We start from the raw sequence: 17212 nt of genomic DNA on the forward strand, positions 1-17212 counted from the left end.
TTGAGACGTTTGTTTAAAAATAATATTTTTGAATATTAAATCATAGTAACAAAGACTTGGACAACAAAGATAAAACCCAAAGGAGTTAGGGTAACATTTTTGGAGCTATACTTTAGTACCATGTCTATCTATTGACATTGTAAGTGAAGGGTCGACAACCCTTAGACACATTCATATATTTCACTAAACCTTATTGAATGTTGTGGTATTAATGCCTTGTGATCATGACATTGATATCACATAGTTGTCACCATGACTATCAACATGTACTAAGTCACAGTTATCCTTCTTGCTAAATCACATCGCCAAGATCAAGATCGTTCTAGTTATTAATGACATCATGTACTAAGTCACAAATATCGTAAAAACTTTGAAAGTATCAATGTAATATCGGAAAATGCAAAATTTTTAAATTACCACCTATTTTTAAAGTATGCGCTTGTGTCACAATTTCAAACGACACTCTTTTAACATATTTCTATGCTGCTTATAATTCTACATTTTCTTTATATTTGCACATATGTCTAATATTTATTATATTCAACTATATTTTCTCAAGATTGTGTAGAGATAAAAAGAGAACTTTAGATTCCAGATATTTTTATGGATGGGAGCTAGATTGGGAGTATGGAACATGGATTCTATGGAACCCTTTGAGTGAAAGAGTCTAAAACATGTATCGCTCGTAAATGAATACTCCATGAACATGATCCCCGTATGAAGAAGAGTGGCAATATGAAAAGGACGAAGAAACAAAACTAGGTTGTGGAGCAACCGGCTCACCCAACTGAAATTAGGGCTAGTATATATATAAGTTCTTTTTTTTCAAAATGCTATTTGCCTTATAAGGATTTTCAAATTAGTCCTTGATTTATGCCATTTTGCAAATCGGTCCTTGCTTTTCTCACTGTTATTACAAAATAGTCCTTTCTCTCAATATCTGTTAAGTTAACCATGGTCAAACGCTGACCATGGTTACATATTCACCAAACGCCCCTCGTCTGTCCCTCTTTCTCAGGGCGATTAACCTCTGTCTCTCTCAGTGACTACCCTAGGTATCAAGCATGAGTGTGGAGAAGTTGTCACGAAAGGGGGAATTCTCAAAGCGTTTCAACCCAAAATGGAAACCCAAATGGAATAAAACAAGAACCCAACATGAGAAAATGAGACGTGTGGATGAGAAAATGTCACCACCATTTCTCCACTTTTTTTGGTGGAGAAAGTTTACATGCGTTTGGATGTAAAAAGAATAAAAAATCACTCGTTTGGAATTGTATGGGATTTAATTTTTCACATCCTGTACAGAATTTTCCCATATGCATAAGCATTTTACTGCAAGTCAGTTTTTTTGTTTTTTGCAAAATGGTCTTTGACGAAGGCAAAACAGTTGTTTTTAGTTTTTTACTAACTATTTGTAAATCAGTCCATGCCTTATGGATTTTTTACAAAACAGTCCTCCACAAGCCGCAGAACAGCCCTTTTACGCACCTTTTGCGAATTAAAAATCAAAATTTTGGACATGGAGAAGATTTCTGCAAATTGTAAGGTATTTTAGAAAATACACCATTATACAATATTTAAATGGTAGCTGGTGTAGCAAAACTACATAGGAATTATTTGAAAAAGGAGACCATCCTAAAAGCTAAACCTCCAATGTGAAAGGTAACAAAAGAACTTCAAATTAAACAAAATTTAGTTTTTTATTGATGCAATTACAATTATTAGATTGCATCTATAGTAAGCTGCTCCAGTCTTCTTGAAAATGTTGCCTAAATAAGAAACTTTCAGGCCACCATAAATTCAGTTAAAAGACTTCTAATATTTTTGCACAATTCCAATTAGTGAACCTTTCCCTTGATTGAGTTAAAACTTGTCTTTTTAAAGAACAGCATCATAAAGGAGAAAAAAATTTAAATTTGACCCTAAAAATGATAAATCTAGCAATTCCAACGGGCCCTTTGGATGGTTTAACATGTCAAAGTATCCAAACAAGCTTCCAATGAGAAGTTAATCATAGCAGTCTGGTATCAACATCATTTCGAGTTGTTTGAAGTTGACCTATTTTATCCTTGTCCTTGGGTCGTTTCTTGTATTTGCAAAATAGTCCCTTATAAGGGCAGAACCGTCAATTTGTCATTCTTTAACAGTTTCCGTCAAGGGTGAGGAACAGATCTTAACCCAAGGACCAATTTGCAAGGGTTAACTAAAAGGTGGGCACTAATTTGCAAAACACTGAACAGGCGGGGACCAATTTGCAAAAAACCTTATATACAATGATGCAAAAACAAGAGAGAGAGAGAGAGAGAGAGAGAGAGAGAGAGAGAGGTTTTCCTTGTGAGGGGTCTGCATGAGTAAAATATTTTTACCGCCATCCCAGAGCTTCCCTCATCCTCCTCTCCTTCTTCTTCTTCAGCCACAGTCGCCAGAATCGTCTTCAGTATCACCTCCTTTCCTTTGAATTGATTCCGCTCTCTCTGTGTGTTGGTTGGTACTTCCCCCCATTTCCTTCTTTTTCTTCCATGTGTTCTTTTCTGCACTCTTCTTCTTCTTCTTCTTCTTGGTGATGTTCTGAAACGAAGGGAGGGAGAGAGGGGAATGGATGGTCCTTCGAGAAGCGTTGAAGACGTCTTCAAAGATTACAAGAGCCGAAGGGCTGGAATCATTAAGGCTCTCACTACAGGTTTTTCTCCTCTCTTCTCTTTCTTCTTCATGCTCTCCTGCTTCTGACTCGCCTGTTGATGGTCGTGAGTCATGTTATCTTGGGTCATTCATCTCAGGACCACCCGGTTTTTCTTCTTCTTCTCCGGAGTTCGTCGAAATTTGGTTTTGAATGTTAACGTTTAATTTTTTTGTCTGTAGATGTTCGTGAGTTCTATCGGCAGTGCGATCCGGGTAAATGCTCTCTTTTTCTTCATCTTTTCCCCTGATTTTTGTATGCTCTTCCTTGAAACTCTTTTGTGTGCCCTTTCCACTCCCAATTATTTCGTGCTTGGTTTCTTCTCTTGTTTTCTGAATCCTGAAACGTGTAGTAGTATTCTTATGTATAAGGTTCCGTGGATTGGAAATTGAACTATGGATGTTGGGGAAAACGCTGTTTGTGATCCCTTCATTTACTTTCAAGCCTTGTGGTTGCATGTATTCTGCTGTATGCAGCGTAGAAAATTTGCGCGCTTTTATTGCTTTAGTGTTTGAATGTTTTGCTTCTGCGCGGCAATTTATTTTGTTACAGGCGCTGTTTCTCATATGAATATGTCGTTTCTTAAGGGTTTTGTCTGGCGACTTTGGACCCGATATCATGATGTTAGGGTTGGATGCCCTACAGGGAGTTCGGTAGTTTCATGTTACCCAAGTTGTTTTTTTCTAGCATTCGAAAATTTGTGGACCTTAACTGCCTTATTAGTTCTTATAACATGATATACACTTATTTTAATCAAGCTCTTCGTGTGTTTGCATCTTTTCCAAAATAGGGAATTTCCTTATTGGAATATTCTACACGTATTAGATGCATGGATGACTTTCCTTTGTAGGAAGCCATGTCTCAATGTGATGGAGCCATGCTCATTGTGGTGTTCATGTTTATCAATTTCCGTTTGTCAGAAGCCATTCTCCCTGCTGCCCCCCCTCATATTGATATGTGTAATGATTTCATTGCAACCCCTGCACCAACTCCTCATAAAAATTTGGGATGTGCCAAGCGCAAGAAGATGGAGAAAAAGATTACATATTTTTCAACAGAGGTTGTCCTCTTAGATTCTGTTTGGGAGCCGGTATTGGAGAGGAGAGGAGAGGGGTGATAGTAGTGGAGAAAAAAATAGGTGGTGAGACTGGAGTTGTCAACTACATCCTCACAAGGATGTAGTTGAAATACTGTCACCGATATTCTGAATATATCACGATATTATTGGCAATTTCAGGCTTGCCATTAATATCGGGAATATATCGCGATATTTTCAAAATATCAGCAAATAAAAAATATTGTGATAACATCGCAATATTTTTTATTTTTTTAAAAGTTTGCATTTCCTGAACCAATATGAGAATTTCGTTGGGGCGTTCCCTACTGAGCGACGCGCTGTACTCTCTAGGCCCGGAGGCAGTGATAAATGTGCAAGGGTTGCTAGGTCGTCGCCCAGAAGCGACGCGTCACACCGGCGCCCGGGTGTGGTGTCAAATAGGCAAGGGTTCCCTCACTTTGTTGGACGGGTGGGGGTAAAGAAGTTAGTCCAAGACCATAAAATTAGGTTAGCCACTTGGAACATAGGGTCTTTAACTGGTAAGTTGGTAGAGTTAGTAGATGTTATGTGTAGGAGAAAGATTGATATTTTATGTCTTCAAGAGACCAAATGGGTAGGTGAGAAAGCTAAAGTGATAGAACCTTGGGGATATAAGATTTGGTATACAGGAATAAATAGGAATAGGAATGGAGTAGGGATTGCTATGAGTCATCAGTTTATAGATAATGTAGTTGAGGTCCGTAGGAAGGGTGATAGAATTTTACTTATTAAATTAGTATTAGGTACGGATATTATTAATATTATTAGTGTTTATGCACCTCAAGTAGGTTTAGATGATTCCATTAAGCATCAATTTTGGGAAGATTTAGATGGAATAGTACAAGAGACATCTTATGGAGAAAAGCTTTTCATCGGCGGTGACCTTAATGGACATGTAGGCATTAGTAGGGATGGATTTGAGAATATCCATGGAGGCTATGGTATAGGAGAAAGAAATGAAAGTGGAGAAAGGATTTTAGATTTTTGTTTGTCCTATGATATGATCTTAGCAAACACTTGGTTTAGGAAGAGGGAGTCTCACCTAGTAACATTTAAAAGTGGGGTTAATACGAGTCAGATAGATTTTTTCCTACTTAGAAAGAGAGATAGGGGTTGTTGCATCGATTGTAAGGTTATACCAGGAGAAAGTGTAGCTACACAACATAGAGTCTTAATTTTAGATCTTAGAATTAGACAATGCCGCAAAAGGGATAGACATAGGATAGATCCTAGAATTAAGTGGTGGGCACTGAAAGGAGCTAAACAAGGAATGTTTGTAGAGCAGGTAGTTAAGGAAGTTGATTGGTGTCTCGAGGAGGATTCAGAATCAATGTGGAATAAGATAGCGGGTGGTATGAGAAAAGTAGCTAAGGAGGTATTGGGTGAGTCTAAAGGCGGTGCACCACTAGGTAAGGATACATCATGGTGGAACGAGGATGTCAAATTAGCTATTAAGGTTAAAAGAGAGTGTTATAGAAATCTAAGTAAGAGTCGTGATAATGAGAATTTGGAGAAGTATATGATAGCAAAGAAGGAAGCTAAAAAAGTTGTTCGAAACGCGAGGGCTAAGGTATATAAGGAGGTTTATGACAAGTTGGATACCAAAGAAGGCGAGAAGGATATTTATAGGCTTGCAAAGATGAGAGATAGGAAATCGAAGGATTTGGGTATGGTTAGATGTATCAAAGATGAAACGCAAAGGGTCTTAGTCAAAGATGAGGAGATTAAGGAGAGATGGAAAGATTATTTTGATAAGCTATTTAATGATAGTCATGCTCAAGATCTTGGAGACTTCTCCATTCCTTTTTATGAGATAAATCGTGACTTCATGCGCAAGATTCAAAAGAAAGAAATTGCAGAGGCTTTGAAGAAAATGAAATCAAGAAGGGCAGTTGGCCCAGATGGTATACCTATCGAGGCTTGGAAATGCTTGGGAGAGAAAGGTTTAGAATGGTTGACAAATCTTTTTAACTTGATTTGGCGAACAAATAAGATGCCTAATGAGTGGAGGAAGAGTACTTTGGTGCCTTTATATAAGAATAAGGGTGATATACAAGATTGCACAAACTATCGTGGTATAAAACTCATGAGTCATACTATGAAACTTTGGGAGAGGGTGATTGAGTCTAGGTTGAGGAAGGTTGTCATGATATCGGAGAATCAATTTGGTTTTATGCCTGGAAGATCAACTATGGAAGCTATACATCTTCTTAGACAACTTATTGAAAGATATAGAGAGAGGAACAAAGATTTGCATATGGTTTTTATTGATTTAGAGAAGGCATACGATAGAGTACCTAGGGACGTTCTCTGGTGGACAATGATGAAGAAAGGTGTTTCTCTCAAGTACATTAGTATAATTAAAGATATGTATGAAGGAGTAGTAACCAATGTCCGCACTTGTGGAGGGGTGACAACCAATTTTCCGATAACGGTTGGGTTACATCAAGGATCTGCTTTAAGCCCTTTCCTATTTGCGATAGTGATGGATGAGCTTACGAGATCAATTCAAGAAAATGTACCGTGGTGTATGTTGTTTGCTGATGATATTGTTTTGATTGATGAGTCTAGAGCTGGGGTTAATGCTAAGTTAGAATTATGGAGACAGACATTGGAAGCTAGAGGTTTTAAGTTGAGTAAGAGTAAGACTGAATATATGGAATGTCGGTTTAGTAAGCAACGAAGTAGTGATGGGAGTGTAGTGAAGCTTGGTGAGCAAGATATACCGGTGAATGATTATTTCAAATATTTGGGATCCATCATTCAAAAGTATGGAGAAATTGATGGAGATGTAAATCATAGGATAAAGGTTGGGTGGATGAAATGGAAAAGTGCTACTGGAGTGCTGTGCGATCGTAGAATGCCATTGCGGTTGAAGGGAAAGTTTTATAGGACGACTATTAGACCCGCTTTACTATATGGTACGGAATGTTGGGCTGCCAAGAGACATCATATTCAAAAAATGAGTGTAGCTGAGATGCGGATGCTTAGATGGATGTGTGGAAATACAATAAAAGATAAGATTCGGAACGAAGAGATACGTAAGAAGGTAGGTGTTGCACCCATTGAAAATAAGATGCGAGAGAATCGTTTACGGTGGTTTGGACATATTCGGCGAAGGCCTAATGATGCTCCAGTTAGAAGGTTGGAGAAATGGGAAAATATATTAGTTAAAAGAGGTCGGGGTAGGCCTAGGAAGACTTGGATGGAGATGATAGGAAAGGATATGAATGCTTTGAACCTCACCGAGGACATGGCGTTGGATAAAAATGATTGGAGGAAAAGGATTCATGTGGAAGACCCAAAATGAATTTCTTTTTTGGTTCATATCGCTGACCCCAATTGTTTTGGGATGAAGGCGTAGTTGTTGTTGTTGTTTGTTGTTTGCATTTCCTATTTTTTGTTTATTTTATATTTTAAAACCTTTAAAACATATTTCTTTATATTTTTGAAATAAAAATAATGCAAAACTTATTATTTTCTTAGTTTTTTTCTTGTTATTTATATTTTTTTCAATTTTTTAAACTCTCGATATTTTCCCGAGATATTCTCGAGATTTATCAACTTTTGAAAATCTCTCCGAGAAATACCCTCGCCGAGAAATTACCTTTAACGATACAAGTGACTATGGTTGAAAATGGTCCATTTCCACTCTCAACACCATTGTCGTCTCCCAAATCGGGTTCCCCAAACACCTGTGTGGGTAGGTGGTATTAATTAAATCCTCATTCAATTCCTTTTCCCCTCCAATCTCTAGCTCCCAAGCAGAGTCTTAATGTTGGTCATTGTGACAGCATGGGTTTCTTTCTTGGATGAGCACTTTGGATGTAGAACTGGGGGTCCTTGACACATTGTATTTTTTCACACCCTATTAGCTAGTAGGTAGGACAGTCACCAACTCACATCATGAGTTAAAAATCTTTTGCAAAATAAGACACAAGGAGACAGGTTTTTAATTTTTTAATCAATAAAAAATTAAAAAATATTTGTTTTGATAATTTACTATTGAAAAATACATTTTATTGAAATATTAATTAAAAGTATTAAATAACTTTAAAATAATATCCATATGTGTCAGTGTCAGTGTCAACATGTTAGTTTCTTGTCACAGGGACATACAACCAAAGTGGCTGCCCTGCAATGAAGCTAAACAAGATAACAAACAATATTCCTACTAAATTTTAGCATTAACAGCTTGTACGGACATGTCTGTATATTTATGTGCTAATCTTGAACTTAAAGTTTAAACAAGAAGAAGAACAACTTTTCAACTAAGTTATTAGCATTCAGTATGGAAAGGTCATGAGCATCCTTGTCTTCGCTAGGGTTTTAGGTGACTGCCCAAGAAGGCCGTGTAGACTTCAACTCATGAGAAGAGATTTATTTGCTGATATTTTAGAAGGTTAAATTGGGCAGTTAAACGGTTGTCTTTTTGTTATACTCATATAAGTGTCAGTATTGGGCATGTCTACAAAGTAATGAAATGAGAGAGAGAGAGAGAGAGAGAGAGAGAGAGAGAGAGAGAGAGAGATCAACATTTCATGAACATGAAATGAAGTACTGTTAATCATGCTGGAAGCCAACAGTTAGAGTGTTTGACATGCTGCATAAGGCATCCACTGTGTTCAACAATGTTGGACACTTTATTGTGCTAAGTGTCCATCTAGTGTCCACCTCTGTCAATGGCAGTGCTGGTGTTCAACACACTTGGACATTGGTACAATTCCCCCGTAGAAGTGTAATGAAGAACAACACAGGGGAGGAAAGATTTACATGCACACATAGCTTTCCAGATGTAGTTAATTCAACACCCGCACCAAGAAGAATTTAAGCATTTGATACACTGATTAATCAGTTGTTTCTTTTCCCTGGACTATGATTTAAATAACTCCTTTTGATATCTTGACCATTGGAAATTGACTTGTCTGACAACCTTGGGATCAAGTTCATGCTTGACGCAATAATTAATTGGAAGCTATGTCACACAGACTCGGCTAGGAGGTCGACACACCCGTGTCGACATGCCCCGACACGAGTGTGGCTTCAGACACGGGTCGGACTCGGTCAACAAGTGTCGGACTCGGTCAACAAGTGTCGGACTCGGTCAACGCACCGGGGCCGAGTTCGTCCACTTTATAGACTCGGTCAACTTTGATCGAGCCTATTGTTGTCCATATTTAAAATTTATTTTGGACTCGGGATTCAGACACGACCCTGATCCAAAATGTTTATCGGGGTCGGGGCCAAACCCTAAAGAGGCTACTCAGGGGGAGGGGCTTACGACAGACCCCTCCTCGCCGATCTTTACCTCTCCCCCAGCTGTCCCTTGCTCCTCGTCCCCTTCAGTCTCGCCGACGACCCAGACCTTGGCGACCGTAGCCGCAGGCGACGCCAGCCACCGGTCCTCTCAGGTATGCCCTCCTCCCTCTTTCGTTCTTCTTCCTCTTCGTTCGGCAGGGGGCGGAGCCCCCTGCCTTGTTCGTGTTTTTCGGCAGGGGGCGGAGGCCCCTGCCTGAGTTTATTTTCCGGTAGGGGGCTCCCCTGCCTCATTTGTTTTCCGGTAGGGGGATGCCCCTACGTCAGATCTGTTTTTCGGTAGGGGGCTCTGCCCCCTGCCTTAGTTTATTTTTCGGCAGGGGGCTCCCATGTCTCAAATCTGTTTTTCGTCAGGGGGCTGCCCCCTGCGTCGGATCTGTTTTTCGGTAGGGGGCTCCACCCCCTGCCTCGTTTATGTTTTTCGACAGGGGGCGGAGGCCCCTGCCTCAGTTTATTTTTCGGCAGGGAGCTCCTCTACCTCAGATCTGTTTTTCGGCAGGGGGCTCCACCCCCTACTTCAGTCGCAGGTTTTTGGCAGGGGGCGGAGCCTGCCTCAGATCTGTTTTCTGATAGGGGGCTCTCCCCCCTGCCTCAATTTGTTTTTCCGGTAGGGGGCTGCCCCCTGCCTCAGTGATGTGCGCCCCAGATCCTCAAGGGAGGCTTTAGCCCTGACAGCCACTAGTCTGCACCTGGACCTTGCCACTGCTTCCAAAGTCAATACTCTAATGTTGAGAGAACGGGTCCCGGACCCAAGCGTCCTCCACTCAAGGGCAGCTGATCCGCTCCATCTTCAGTGCAGAAGGGAGTTTCCACCACTAACTGGCCCAAGCCAGTCTCGTTCAGTCAAAAGCAAGCCAGAACGACAAACTGGCTCAAGCCAGTCAAGTCCAGACCAGAACATCAACGCCAGTTCTCCTTTTCCTAAGCCGGTGGCACCAAACCAGCTGCCACCGCTAACAGCTCAGTCCAGATATAACCAACTCCAGGCCAACTAGACTTGTCCGCATCTGACCCCTGCAAAAGCCTGACGAATATCGCCGCAACACCTGTCCCCATCAGGCTCACTGCGAGACAGTGCTGTCACATCCCCTTTGCCACAGCAGGGAGGGGTAGAGCACAGAGTAGTCGGCTTTCGCCACACCCCCTCGGCTGTCAGAGCAGTCCCATCTTTGCAGGCACTGAGCCTGATGTGGCAGACGCCGAGCTTGGGTATGGGCCTCTGTCGCTCGACGTGTCAGTCGACCATGGGTTTGCGCCAACCAAGCCTCTTGCAAATGGCAGTCGTCCTCTGCCCAAGAATGCCAAGCCATCTGGGACTGACAACACGCCTCTCGCCCTGCAACGAGCGGAGGTCCCAAGGGTCAGTGGATCTCCCCGCCGATCTGAGCCACATAATCGAGCCCACCCCGATTGGTTCCGTTCTCCGCCCCCTCTGAGGCCTGGGTGGCTCATTCTGAAAATTGGGCCACCCAACCGAGCCGGCCCCATGGGGTCTTCTTCTGTCCGAGTCCACTCTGGCCTGACAGAGGTTAGAGCACCCAGCCCATCATCACCTGCCACCTCTCCTCCTCGAACCACTCCACGCCCTGGACCACTTGAACCTTCTGCCAGTCCTTTTCCCCTTTCGCCGATTGCTCCCACAGTCGCACTCGATCTTGCTTCGCCCCCATGGCTCCTTCAGGCCTCCCAGAGCGGCGACGTGGAGAGTGAAAAGAAGTGTTTTCTCTGGTTACGGGTCATGGATCTGAAGATCCAGACCCGTGACACCCACTTCTTCATTAATGGCATTATGTAATATTGATTATTGTAAAAAGGGTATTCTAGTACCCTAATTTTGTTTGTAATCACATGTTAACATAAAGGAATACACATAAAGGAATACACAGCAGCCGACCCATACATTGCAGGGTATCGTTTTTTCCCAAATCTCTCTCTCCCTTTCTCTATCTCTCTCTGTTTCGCAGCTCTCTTGCGTGGAACGAACTGCAGGTTGCAAAACTAACATGGTATCAGAGCCACGCTTCAGCTAAAACTGGGATCGATTAAAAAAGGCACGTCTGAAGATCCTTTTCTCCTCTATTTCCTCTTCTAAAGTCTGAAAATCCAAAAAGGTACGTTTGTTCTTGTTTTCCCTTTTTTTTTTGGAATCATGACTGACCTAGTCAGTCTCATTCTTTTCATCCTGCATCTGTTTCTCGTTTCTTTCTGGAATCACGGCTGACCCAGTCAGTCTCAGTCTGTTTCTCGCCTCTTTCTGGAACCACGACTGACCCAGTCAGTCTCAGTCTGTTTCTCGCCTCTTTCTGGAATCACGACTGACCCAGTAGTTTTTTTTGGGGTTCACGACTGACCCAGACAACTCAGATTTTTTTTCTGGTTTCTGGGACTCACGACTGACCCAACTAACTCAGTTTTTTTTTTTGGATTCACGTCTCATTCATCCCCTTCTTTTCTCACCTAGCCAACTCATTTTTTTTGGTTCACATTTCATTCATTCATTACTTTTCTCCCTACAGTTTCCTTTTCTCCTACTTCGGTGGTGGCTGAACCTTGGTTTCGCCACTGTTTTCTTTTTGTCTCTTGAGTGACTCAGCCCAGATTTCCTCATTCAGCCATTAACAAGATGATACATTAGGAATACATATTCACATTGATATTTTTTTTTGGATTTTCATATCCGATATTTCATTTCATATACAAATCAGAAATCTGATTGACATTCAATTTTTGCTTCATATCAGCAATCTGAATTAGTTCCTGCAAAAAAAAGAAAAAAAAAAGAGTTACAGAACTGCAGGTGTAAGCAGATTGTGCTGAATACATTCTTCGTTCTGTGAAACATGAATTCTCTTCCTAGCCAGTCAGTTCTTTCTTCAAGTTTCCTCAGCCAACTTGTGTCTGAAAAATTAAATAATGGTAACTTCTTGACTTGGAAGAGGCAAATCATACCTTTCATTAGGAGTCAGGATCTTTCTGGACATCTGGATGGATCTATTCCAGTTCCTCCTGAGTTCATATCACAAGAAGAAAGGGACAACAAAGGGGAATCTACTACCGTATATGTTAGAAATCCTAAATTTGTGGCTTGGATGAAAAGAGACCAAGCGCTTGTTGCTTATATTACATCAACACTGTCACAAGAGGTTCTTGTAGCCATTCCAGATGACTGCACTGCCATGCAACTTTGGAACAGAGTTGTTCAGACATACTCACAGGTTTCTCAGGCCAGGATTATGTTTCTTAAAAGAGAATTTCAAATGTTAAGAAAGGATTCCATGACCATCATGGAATATTTGAACAAAATGAAGGTTATCACATATCAGTTAGCAGTTGTTGGAAGTACAGTTTCTGATAAAGATTTGGTACAACAAACCCTCAGTGGATTGAGACACGACTATCATATGATTGTCACTTCTCTGTTATGTTTACCTGAGCTGCCCAATTTTGAATATCTGCGCGCAAAATTGTTACAATATGAGATGAATCTAAAGGGATTTTCTGAAGAATCATCTATGCATGCTGGGGCACAAGAAGTTCTTGCTACAGGGGTCACTTATGCACGAGGACGAGGAAACTATGATATTAAGGGAAAAGGAGCACAAGGTAGAAGTGGTCATGGAGGTCGTGGATTATTGCCTACACCCAACTCATATACCAACCCACAAAGACAGAGGCCAATTCCTACTTGCTTTCTGTGTAATAAAGGGGGCATATCAAAGCTAACTGCTGGTTCAATCCCCTAAATAAAGGAAAATCAACAAAACTGAAGCAAAAAGAGGCACAGACAATACAAGGACCAACGGAGAAGTAAAAGAGTTGTTGTTGTCAGCCTTAGCAGAATTGAATCTGAAACAAAATGAGCAAGGTACTTGGTATGTGGACTCTGGCGCAACGACTCATGTTACTGGTGATGCAGGTAAGCTCCTAAAACTTGTTCCTTACATTGGTAGAAGTAGTATAGTTACTGGAGATGGATCACACCACTCTGGCTCGCATATTGGAAACTCCATCATACCCTTGCCCGAATCTTCCATCAATCTTTCAAATGTTCTTTATGCCCCTAATATCAAGAAAAACATTGTTTCAGTTTCTAAACTTGTTGATGATATCAAAGCCTCAGTTGAATTTACTCCCTCTTCTGTTCTTGTTAAGGATCTCTGCACGAAGGAGACGTTCGCTAGAGGAAAGCGACAAGGCAATATGTATGTTTTTCAAGAAGATCCTTCAGCACATATTCGCTCTGCAGACCCAAACTTGAAGCTCCAATCATCGTTGTCTTCTGAAAATCCTACCTGCGTTTTTAGTGTCTCTGAAATCAATAAGCCAAACCTTTGGCATGGTCGTCTAGGTCACTGCAGTAATAATTTCATTGAAAAGCTTGTTTCAAGTAACCTCATTCCCAAGTCAAGTTTAAGAATAAATGTTAATGACAACAAATGTTCTAGTTGTCTCTTATGTAAGAGTCATGTTTCACCATTTCATTCTATCAATAAAAGAGCTTCAAGACCTTTTGAGACTATCTGTTATGATGTTTGGGGACCTGCTCCAGTTGCTTCTATGTCTGGAACTAGATACTATCTTTTATTTGTTGACAGTTATTCTCGCTATTCCTGGATATTTTTCATGAAACATAAATCTGAGACTTTCAAGTTGTTTCGTAACTTCCATTCCTTTGTCAGAAACCAATTTTCTGAAAACATCCTAAGTTTCCAATGTGACAGAGGAGGTGAATTCTCTTCCATTGACTTTACTAACTTTCTTCAAAGTAATGGGATAAGGAAAAAGGTGTCTTGCCCGCACACACCTCAGCAGAATGGGATTGCTGAAAGAAAGCATCGCCATATTGTTGAGAGTGCGATGAGCATGATGCATGATAGTAATCTTCCGATCACTTTATGGACAGAGGCTTTTCATTCTGCAGTTCATGTGATAAATCGATTGCCCATGACTATTTTGGAAAACAAGTCTCCTTGTCTCTTTTTGGTATCCACCCCAACTACTATGATTTGCATGTGTTTGACTGTTTATGCTATGTTCATGTTGACAGTTCAAGGAGACATAAGTTTCAGGACAAGGCTTTGAAGTGCAGGTTTGTGGGTTATGCCGATGACTATAAAGGGTACAGGTGCTATGATCCGGTGAGCAAACACATCAAAATATCAAGAAATGTCATCTTCGATGAATTGAATTTTGATTGTCAATGTACTAGTTCTTCAGAATCAAAACATAAAGTTCAGGCTTATTATCCTTGGTTGAATTATGAACTTCTCGCAGGAGCTAGTGATGCTTGCTCAAATTGCACTCAAAAGGATAAGATACCTGTGTCTACTGATGGGTTGATTGATCATGAAAATACAGACTCAACTTTGAATCCAGGAAGATATAGAGGTTTTGTCTACACTCGACGAGAAAGAGAGTCACCCACCATAGTTGATTCAGACATGGACACATCCTCAACATCCAACATTGTTGATACTAGGAGATCCACACGTTCTCGGCATCCAATTGAAAGGTGGGTCAGTTATGAAAATTTCTCATTAGATTTTCAACTCTTTTTAACAGCCTTGAATAAAGAAGATGAACCCACAACGTTCTCTCAAGCATCAAATTCCAGAAGATGGATTGAAGCAATGAATGAGGAGATGGAAGCTCTACATGAATATGGTACGTGGGATGTCGTATCAAGACCACCTGACAAAAATGTTGTTGGTTCGAAATGGGTGTACAAAATAAAGTATAAACCAGATGGGACTATAGAGCGATACAAGGCGAAACTTGTAGCCAAAGGTTTTACACAGGAGCAAGGACAAGATTATGATGAAACCTTTAGTCCAGTGGTGAGGATGGGGACAATCCGAGTCATACTTTCTTTAGCTATTGAACACCAATGGACCATTAGTCAACTTGATGTGAAGAATGCTTTTCTTCATGGAGATTTGAGAGAAGAAGTTTACATGGAACAACCCACTGGTTACGCAGAAGGTAATCCTACAAAATATGTCTGCAGACTAAAAGGGCGATATATGGATTGAAGCAGGCATCTCGATCTTGGTTTGACAACTTTTCTCTTGAAATACAAAAATATGGTTTTAAGAAATCTCTTCTTGACCACTCCTTATTTATATTTAAGAACCAAGACACAATTACTCTGTTGTTGATATATGTGGATGATATCATCATCACTGGTAGTTCCAATGAGCACATTGAAGAAGTCAAACATCTCTTGAATCAGAGGTTCAAAATGAAGGACCTTGGCAAACTACGGTACTTTCTTGGAGTTGAAGTCGACAGTTCCTCTAAAGAAATGACTCTCACTCAACATAAGTATACTATTGATGTTCTCAATAAAGCGGGTATGAAAGACTGCAAACCCTTAAGCACTCCTAGCGTTCTTCATCAAAGGCTTAGCTCTCAAGACGGAGATCCATTTGATAATCCCACACAGTACCGTAGCATAGTGGGTATGTTACAATACCTTACTTTTACTCGCCCTGATATAGTCTACTCCGTGAATCAAGTTTCTCAGTTTATGCATGTCCCATGTGAAGGGCATATGGAAGCAGTTAAACGGATACTACAATATCTGAAGGGAACGGTTGGGGATGGTCTCATATATAAGCGAAAAACAAATGGGCAAAGTGCACATGAGATCACTATTTATTCTGATGTGGACTGGGCGGGAGATCCAGATGAACGCAGATCAGTATCCGGCTATTGTGTATTTGTTGGGATGAATTTGGTTTCTTGGAGTAGTAAGAAACAAAAGGCTGTTGCCAGATCCAGTACAGAGGCTGAATACAAGTCAATGGCAGCCGCCACTGCTGAGGCTACTTGGGTTAAACATCTATTGACAGAAGTAGGAGAATCGATATCTCGATCACTTCTTTTGTGTGACAACCAGAGTGCCATTAGTATGTCTTTTAATCCAATCCATCACAGTCGTGCCAAACATATTGAAATAGACCAGCATTTTGTGAGACAAAAGGTAGAAGAGAAAGAGATTGAGCCTCAATTTGTTCGAACTACAGATCAAGTGGCGGATATATTTACAAAAGGATTGACTAAAGACAGATTTTGGACGTTAAAAGGCAAGTTGTTCATAATTCAAGATCATGCACAACTTGAGGGAGGGTGAAAAGAAGTGTTTTCTCTGGTTACGGGTCATGAATCTGAAGATCCAGACCCGTGACACCCACTTCTTCATTAATGGCATTATGTAATATTGATTATTGTAAAAAGGGTATTCTAGTACCCTAATTTTGTTTGTAATCACATGTTAACATAAAGGAATACACAGCAACCGACCCATACATTGCAGGGTATCGGTTTTTCCCAAATCTCTCTCTCCCTTTCTCTATCTCTCTCTGTTTCGCAGCTTTCTTGCGTGGAACGAACTGTAGGTTGCAAAACTAACAGAGAGGATGCCCTACAGCCCTGCTACAGGAGACGACGGGCACCACCCTCCCTCTACGACCGAACTTCCGAGTGTGTGAGTCCCGCCTATTGTCGCTTTGCTGCTCTTTCTTCTCAGAAGCATGGCTTCCTTTTGTCTATCTCTGGGATTTATATATCGCTTTGTGTTTTGCTTAAAGGCATCGAAGAAAATCAATTAAAGTTATTTTCCTTTTCTCTGTGTTACCTTTGCCCTCAAGTGGGTAGTCTTATCCGGACCCAAGGCTTTGCCCAGGTCTGCCGGTTGGAGATTCCACCGGGACTCCAAGGGCTGTCGGTTCCCGGACCTCGGTAAACAAGTGCCAAAGGGGCGTGTTAAGTCTGCACCAAAAGTGTGTATTTCGTGGTGTGCAGGCCTCAGACTCCAAAGGATCCCGACGAACCTCCCTCACTTGTGCTGCCCCCTTTTTGGCTGATGATCCCGGAGGCCTTCGGTCGCAACTGAACCTCCCCCGCCATAAGCTTTCCCCACTAACCGACTGCACCAGGTCCCTGATGCCAAGGCAATCGACGTCCAAGGACGACCGACATCACCTTCGAAGGATGAGCTACGTGGAACCGTGCGCAGCAGCCCAGGCAAAGATGTGGCGTTCCAATGCGGTCCCCAACCCCTGGGGAGATGGGGATCCCTTCTGAGGATCTGGAACCTCGAGTGTAGCCTCGAGAGGCTA

General features: G+C 41.3%; 1 protein-coding gene across 1 annotated transcript in view; it reads left to right on the forward strand.

Annotated features, from left to right (window-relative positions):
- Positions 1-2325: 2325 nt before the first annotated feature.
- Positions 2326-17212, forward strand: part of LOC149836345 (PHD finger protein ALFIN-LIKE 4-like) — a 34767-nt gene continuing 19880 nt past the window's right edge. Inside the window, exons 1-3 of the mRNA XM_090009150.1 lie at positions 2326-2484; positions 2580-2680; positions 2860-2892. Of these exons, the coding sequence (XP_089865276.1) occupies positions 2596-2680; positions 2860-2892 (118 nt within the window). The 5' untranslated portion in view covers positions 2326-2484; positions 2580-2595. The remainder of the gene's footprint in view (positions 2485-2579; positions 2681-2859; positions 2893-17212) is intronic.

This window comes from Nuphar pumila, chromosome 6 (genome assembly GCF_984573655.1).
Source record: "Nuphar pumila chromosome 6, dmNupPumi1.hap1.1, whole genome shotgun sequence".
In the NCBI taxonomy this organism is placed as follows: Eukaryota; Viridiplantae; Streptophyta; class Magnoliopsida; order Nymphaeales; family Nymphaeaceae; genus Nuphar; species Nuphar pumila.